The sequence below is a fragment of the Olea europaea genome, unplaced genomic scaffold, assembly GCF_002742605.1.
Source record: "Olea europaea var. sylvestris unplaced genomic scaffold, O_europaea_v1 scaffold998, whole genome shotgun sequence".
In the NCBI taxonomy this organism is placed as follows: domain Eukaryota; kingdom Viridiplantae; phylum Streptophyta; class Magnoliopsida; order Lamiales; family Oleaceae; genus Olea; species Olea europaea.
Window position 1 is genome coordinate 19,535 of NW_019268496.1, and position 8,559 is coordinate 28,093.

At 32.6% G+C, this 8,559-nt stretch overlaps 1 protein-coding gene and 1 long non-coding RNA gene across 2 annotated transcripts; one reads left to right on the forward strand and one right to left on the reverse strand.

The window, feature by feature from the left end:
• LOC111392938 (probable WRKY transcription factor 70) lies at positions 1-2,040 on the forward strand. The gene is made up of 3 exons (XM_023018349.1): positions 1-400; positions 501-605; positions 1,335-2,040. Exons 1-3 carry the CDS (start codon positions 54-56, stop codon positions 1,810-1,812), a joined length of 930 nt encoding a protein of 309 aa, XP_022874117.1. The 5' UTR covers positions 1-53; the 3' UTR covers positions 1,813-2,040.
• Positions 2,041-5,615: 3,575 nt separating this feature from the next.
• On the reverse strand, positions 5,616-6,244 carry LOC111392943. Its single transcript, XR_002702364.1, has 2 exons — positions 5,973-6,244; positions 5,616-5,864 (listed from the first exon to the last, which is right to left on the reverse strand). It is a non-coding gene; the product is annotated as an uncharacterized LOC111392943 (long non-coding RNA).
• Between the last annotated feature and the right edge of the window lie 2,315 nt (positions 6,245-8,559).

Sequence of the window (8,559 nt, forward strand, 5' to 3'; positions counted from 1 at the left end):
AAAAGGGCCATGTATCCCTTGGGCCGGAAGAGACAACACGGTATACTATAAACATGGAGTCTTCTTTACTTGCAAGTACAGTCACTGGCCGGAAAGGGGTGATCAGAGAGTTGGTTCGTGGCCGGAAATTTGCGCAGCAGCTTAAAGTTGTGTTGCGCGAATCCCCTGAAGCTGATGATATTGACGGCAGTGGAATGACGTCTGCTCAGATTCTTCTGAACAAAATCTTGGATTCTTATAATCGAAGTCTTTCAAACATCAGCTCCGGGGAGTCTGATGAGGTTTCTGAAATTCAGACGATGGATTCTCTTTGTTCGGATGGCTACCGGAAGTCTGAAGATTCCGGCGAGAGTTTCAAGACGTCTGTACGGAAGGATCGGAGAGGATGCTACAAAAGAAGGTAATTAATAAATTCTTGTAATTATATTCATTGATGCATTTAGTTGTGACTTATGTCTATATATTTGCTTAATATTTAATTAATTATGGATTCATTGTAGGAGAACTTCTGAGACACGCATTAAAGAGACATCTAGTTGGATTGATGATGGCCATGCATGGAGGAAGTATGGACAAAAACCCATACTGAATTCCCCACATCCGAGGTAGTTTTGTTTTTTTGTTTTTTTTTTAAAGAATTCAAGTTCGTTATGTCGTTCAAGATATTAGATATAATATCTATACGATATTATGTTACAAAATCGTAGATCGATCTCATCGGCCGATGCCGGGAAAACCTTGCCCTTTTCTTAGATCCAAGCCGGACCCTAGTTGTCCGATCTTTGGAAAGCCGCATGAAATTCGAGCCTTTCTCTTCTACCCTTACGAATCAAACCTACCTGCCATTTAAGCTAAATCAATACGAAGGGACGCATGTAGTGGCGGATCTAGTGATTTGAGTGAGTTAGGACGGATCCAGACAAGCACAGCTCAACGGCAAAAGGGTGATCAGAGAATTGGTAAAGAAACCTGTCAGAACACACACATTGGAGGAGTGGGTGGATGTGTTTTTTGGTAATTTTTTATTCACGGTGACTCCTACACATACACATGCGAGTAATCTGGCCAAATTTTGTGAAAAAACTTCTGTACAAATGGCTTAAGTGCAAGATCTTTGGTCTAGTTAATGAACTTGTAGAGAATGATACGGATCTTGTTTATGACTGGTTAAAATTTATTTTATATTTCTTTTTCATTTTTGATACCGATGATGCCGTCCAATTCACATCATGTGAAGTACTATCCAATTTTCCATGTCAACAATATTGTAATTTGTTCCATTTCTTGTCTTGAAGTGTGCTAATTAATTTTACTAACTATACATTGAAATGCAGAAGCTACTTCAGGTGCACGCACAAGTTTGAGCAGGGATGCCCAGCAACCAAACATGTCCAAAAGATTCGAGAAGACCCACCAAAGTATAGGACAACATACTTTGACCATCACACTTGCAGAAATTTATACAAATCATCTGAAGTTATTATCATGGATCACACCGCAGGGAATAATTCTTCCAATACCATCTGGAATTTTCAGTCACAGATTGAACCAGATAATTACGAGCCAAAGGACCAAGTGAAAGAGGAGAACAAGGAACGGGTTCAAGATTTGCCCAACAACAAATCTGGATCGTTCATCCCACCTGATCATTTCACCACATTTGGTCAAACCTCTGGGCCCTTGACTGCATTCTCATCAGGGTCGGATGTGATTTCTTCTGATGTGTATTCCTGTACGGCTAGCACTCACAGTATGGATATGGATAATATGATTGTAGGAACTGTATTCGATGATGACTTTCTGGAATATTGAAGGACGGTATAGTTTTAATCACGACCTCACTTTATGTAAAGTTATATGCCTTGTTAAGTAGTAGCATGTACCTGATCATGCTGTAGTGTGGAAATTAATGTATTAGATAAGATTAAGGTTTCTTCGATAAGTTCGTGCTCTAAATTCCTTGTAGAATTTCGTCAGATCTGGCAATCTATGTATGATGTAACTTTTTCACAAGTTATATATTTCAAATTTTGTATAGCACATGATGTTATCATTATATGTTATACTAAGAAATTACATATTATTTTTGGACCATCTAAGCGGCGTAGCATAAAAAAATTTGTAACCGAACTAATGAGAAGGAGAGGAAGAAGATTTCACATTAGCTCATAAGCCGGTATGAAGACGACAAGGTCGAGTTCTCACTAGCTAAGATTGACCAGAAAAGTAACCAATGAATGAGATTGTCATAACATGCTAGTCAACGATTCATCAATGTAATGAAATATAATGAATGAGCTTATTTGAGCAGTAAATATACAGTGACATATGATAAATTAAATTACTATTTTGGAGAATCTTATAACATGATACCTACGTACAGAATTTATGTAGTCGACAACCCCACGGCACCCATTAAAGAAGATGACCAGATACAGGGTTAAGTATTAAGACTGCTATATATGCTAATTTCGTTATTTTTGTCTCCTCACAGAAAACTTCCAACATATTCTTGATTGAGCCCCATTTTGAGGGGAAAAATATATTTTGAAATAATGGTCTTTGAAGAATGTGTCATTAAAAAATAAGAATTTTTTTCGATTTACGTGTAAAATTATTTTATTAGAGAATATGATTAAAAATGAGTTTTGAAAAAAACCACTTTTTGTACCTGTATGAGCCCCTTTTTCGCACAAAATACATTTTGGAATAATATTTTTATAAAGAATGTGACTAAAAATAAGAAAATGTTATGGGATTACGTGTAATATTATTTTAATGAAAAATGTGTGATAATAATTCATTTTTTCCTCTCTTCTTATCAAACACACATTCTTCAATAGAATAATATTATACGTAATCCCCAAAAAAATTTCTTTTTTAACCATAAATTCTTCAAAAAAATACTACCTCAACTATTAAAATTTCAAATAATGGTGGTCAAATGGGGGCTTAGATAGCTTAAAAATATTACATTTTTTAACAAATTATATGAACTTTCTTTGAGATTTATGACAATTACAAGACCTTCCCTCTTTTTTCAAAAATTTAAAAACTTTCACATTACTGTTTGTTTTTGATAACAGATTCCCCTTACAGACAAAAGGTTAAATATATAATTCTCATTTTATTCCTCTACACTATGTTGAAATTGTTATCTATTGTATTTAAATTATATTTTTCGTTTCTTATTATTTATTAATACGTAATTTTTTATACGTTTGATTTAGTTGAGATCATTTTAGTTAAAAACTACCATAAATTGTGATGAATTTCTAAAAAATAATTAATTTTTTTATATTCTGATAATTAATTTTAATTTTATTATTTTATATAATATGATGGAAAAATAATTAGCTAGTCAACACAAATAAATATTTAGAATAATTCAGTAAAGCTAGTTAGAAATTCATTAATTTATATTGCTTAATTTCTCTAATTTTTAATTTTTACACTCTTGACGTGTATACCATATTATTATTTGAAAACTGAAGTAGTATTTTCATAACATTAAATATGCAGAAAAAACTGATATTGAAAGTATTTTGTCTTTCTTACATAGTTTCATTAAAAAAAAAAATTCTTTTCTCTTTTCTGCTTTCATGCATTGAATGCTTTATATATTCAATTTGTGGAGCATCAAATTACTCTTCTTGATGCGTGAGAATCTATCATTTCATTAATTTAAGCTAAACCCCAATTTCTACCACTGAAATGACTATGCAAATTATATTGTGTCAACCATCAAAGTTGTTCTTGATAAAAAGAAATGTCCAAATTACACTACAAAACCTAAGGTTTCGTTTGATAGCATCATATTCAATGGAAAATATCACATCTGATGAATTCATTTTTTACCTTAACTGTTTGCTACGAAAGTGAAAACGAAGTTCGAATTTCAATGCACAAACACTTAAAGCATGTTTTTGGTCAATTTCATGAAAATCGAATTCTTATGGTTTTAATGATTTTTTTCTTTTTCAACTTACATGGAATTGGTTTGCCTTTTTCACTTTTACTATCAAACGGACCATAAGTAAAACATATTCCAATCTTCCATTTTTTTTCCAGATTTTTCGCATGTTTTGTAATCAAACGTTGATTTTTTAAAATAAAATTTGATTCATTTTTCTATTTTCATGCTTTTTTACTTATATTTTAGTGTAAAATTGTTCACAGTTGATTATTTTTACATGTTCTTGACAGGGTTTTTGAATAAACTAAATAGTTTTATTGTTGTCTTCAAATGTAACTATATGTTAATTACTGTTGCACCATAACGCCACTTCCAATCGCCCCTTCAAACTAGAAATCTTGGCCCCTTCACTGTCTTAATTGTCCTATTTTTGTTTCTTTTTATAAATATAATCGTCCCATTGTAAGTATCTACTGATAAGTAAATTTTTTAAGTTTTGCTATACATGCTTTTACAATTGTGAACAAGACGAATCTAGTCTAGTCTTAGGAAAGGCCGAAACAAAAGTTGGTGGAAACTTAGTCAGTGTGAAAAGGAGAAATGGCTGATCTTTCAATATCAATGGCGTGGAAAAAGGGTCAGGGGGGAATCATGTGGTTCAAATCTTTACGAATAGTTTGTGAAAATGAAATCTTAGGTTGGTTCTTTCCTTTTAACAACCATATCTCGTGTCATCAAGTGACTGAAATTCAGTCTTTTGATTCTCATAGTAGAAACTTAATAAGTGAAAACACAATAGTCGTCTGGGTCCACAAGGGTAAAGGATTTCGTCGAATTACTCGTGTAAAACTATTGAATTCCTCGAGACTGATTATTCTTCAAAAAATGTACGATTAGTGTTTGACCAACAGCGGAGTCATGAGAGAATTTTATTTTATTTATTTTTTTTTTATTTTTTTTTTGGGGAATATTAAACATATATATCTAAGAAAAACTAAATGGACTTGGGTGTTAGCCCTTGCTTGGTTAGATCAGAAGTCCAGCTAACACTTTAATCAGAATAGAGGTTTATTGATTGGACTCAACATAGAAAAGAAATTATGAATTGTGATGCCGTCTTTACCTTTGTTCCTCCCAAATGTAATCAATGGCCAGGGTCCAGTTTCCCCATCAAGAATACAATGACTTGGCTCTACATAAATGCTAAAATAAAGCAATATAATACATTGAGAAACAACATTTTTAACTTCTTGTTATTATCTAATCATGTTCAATAAAATATCATGAGTAATGCTATTCGTAGTAAGAATTACAAGTGATCGTTTCACGTGACATACATGTGTTAGTTTGTTATTTGATGCATGAAGTAATATATATATATATACACACACACACATAGGACGACTACCTATATTCCTCACTATAAATAGCATTATTCATATGTCATTGTTCAATACATCAAGCCATTCTATGATTTTACGATCCCAAAATGATAAAACGACTTGATCTGATCCCTTCGTCAATCTGAGTTTCAATTATTCGAGAATATGTTTAAAGATGGTGTAGCTATTTACTGGTGGGGGTAGCAATGCTGCAATAGTTTACACTTTATCCTCGCAAGCCTTTATTGGGATTGTTATTGGGCTATAAAGCAATAGTTGAGCACCTATAATTTTTGTTATTTATTTAAATATAATGATAAATTTATGAAAATGAACCTATGTTTCTTTAAAACACTCAAACATGAGGGCATGCTTAACATGTACACAATTTACAATAAGATTGAACATTACAATAAACAATATTCGTATTACACTCAATCTTATTCATTATACAATTTATCTATTCAAGAAAACCATGATTGTTCAGTACGTGATTTAGTTAGTAAGACTCGTGATTGTTTCTTAAGCTTTGGACTGCTAACATTTACGCCCTTTTTATCATCTCCCTGCAAAATAAAATGGGAAAAAAGAAAAAGCTAAAATTTTGTTTGCTATACCATATAGACGTGTCTTGAGTGAATCATGAGAATGATTAGCAAAGGAATAGAACTTACCTGATTCAGTTCTTTCAACCAAGCCCTTCCTTTTAATGAGTTACATACCAATGGAAGTTATGGCTGGTTTGTGCTTCAAGTTATGCCAAAGATATGCATGAATAGGAGCTAAAATGGTGTCCAGATAATAAATGGCACCCATTTTCCAGAGCTCTTCGTTTCCGTATATCTGATCTCGAATTTCTTGATTCTGCAATCTACTCGCGACAAGAAACGGCATTTTATGAGAGAATTTCTCTAAAGTAAAAAGCTTTTATAGTGGATATTAGGTCATTAAACAGAGAAAAGGGAAGTCACTTCTCTTGTACAGCATTGGGTAGGGTTTCAATATGGACAAAATATTCATATTCAAATTCTAAAATTACCCAAATCAGACCAAGAGCTTTATTTCCACTAGCAAAAGATAAAGGTTAAAGCACTTTCTACGTCATCCAACACATAATGTTGTTCATACACAAGAATTAATGCTACAAATGGAGAAGTATTCATATTCCAACTAAATATTGATCCAATTCTGGATTTATTATTTAGGCACAAAAAGGAAGAGGGAAAAAAGTAAGAACCTACCAAATGCATCAACAAAATTAGACTTGTACCAAACAGCAACTTACCTTTGTAGCCCACAAGGGGAATAAACACTATATATGGCTTGTGTTTTACTCATGCAACGTGGTAGATTGACTGAAATTTATGGTTGATCGACGATTACTAGGTTAACTTATGAAAAGTCAGTTATTACATTTAGAGTAAAATTAAAACACGTTACTCGTATTGACCTCGAGAATCAATACCCATGTATTGAGTAAATAAGTTGAATTATACAACTTATCTATAATTATATTAAAATATCACATCAAGGGAGAATTATTTTTTGGACGATTTTAACCCCCTACAATTCAGTTATTTCAATAATACCTTACTTTTCGTTTTTCGATATGTAATAATTATTATCATTTATGAAATTTGTGTCATTAATTCTCAGCTAATTAACATTCACATTAACCTAGATTTAATAAATTTTCACTTGATAAATCCTGAATTGCATGAATTTAGAGTTATTATAGATGAATTTACTCATATTCATGTATCTAGAAATTTAATGGATGTTTAAATTTATGTATTAACAATTATTTTTTATGTACCAAATGTAAAATAAAAAGATTGCTCATTCACAGTATTTCATCATTACAAAAAATTAGAATAAAAAAATTGAGTTTTGTGAGGACAATTTGAGTATAATTTTCTTCTCTTAAATTTTTATGTTAAATTTTATTTTCTTTAATTCATCCCAAACTCATCAATCCTCCAACAAATTGATACCAACTATTAATTTTACATCACTTATAAATCATTTTAGAATACCGTGCAATGCACGTTCAACTTTGATTAATCGATTAAAAAGGGAACAAGTAAATTTTAGCACGACGAGTTATGATTTAAGAATAATTCTAATTCAAGTCCATGTATCCCAAAACAATAAGATTATGTAGATTTTGTATGTGTAATTGACAATTTATATATTGTTTTAAGTAATTTTGAATTTGAACCCCTCACGCTAGTTCCTGCACTCAAAAAAGCCGTTAGTTAGATAGCACGACTAGGGATGTCAAAAGGGCCGAACCGCTCGTCGGCTAGGCTCGTCAAAGAAAGTGACCAAAACGGTCACTTTTTAAAAAAAGTGATCATTTTGGTCATTTTTTCAGTGACCAAACAGTCACTGAAATTTTTTTCCCCCTTCCACTATAAATACCCCTTAACCCCTCCCCCCCTTTTTTCCATATCAATTACTCAACAATCACTACTCCAACTCTCTCAACTCTCTTTTATTATATCAATTATCGAGTTTTTACTCTCTTGTGTTGTAAAATATACAATATCAATTCAATTTTTACAGTTTATTAGTTACAATTTCATTCATTCAATTCTCAATTCTCACAATATTTATATTTTTCTAGGTATTATATTTGGATTTCATCATAAACATTCAAACAAATGGACCAATGCTCATTCGTTGAGAGTTTATTCGATACGAGATGTGGGCCACATCATGTGAATCGCATAGGACGCCGCAAAGTCAATTTTCAAATGAATTTGCTGGTCTAAATGACGTACCCATACCTGAAGATGTTCACATTCACGGTCAGGGAAGCCACAATCCAATTGATTTGGATGATATTAACGTTTCCGAGGACGAAGATGCCGAACTAAACATCCCAAACGCGAGGGGAAAGCAAAAAGGCAAAAAAAAAAAGCAAAATGTTGGGATCACTTTAAGTTGACTTCAACGAAAAAAGTCGTCGATGGCCTTACAGAATCTAAAGCAGTATGTAAATACTGCCAACAAAGATTGACATGGCAAAAAGGAATTGATACCACTAATTTCAACCGCCACTACAAAGCATGTGCGGCCAGACATAGACTTTTTCCAGCTGGTCAAACACCATTGCAATTTGACAGTCCAGGCGTCGGTTCTACAACTTCACCCCTATTCACGTGGGTGTATTCGGAGGACAATACTCGAACCAGAATGATGAAATTTGTTGCCGCTATTGAGTTGCCTCTGGCTATTGCAGACAACCAACACTTC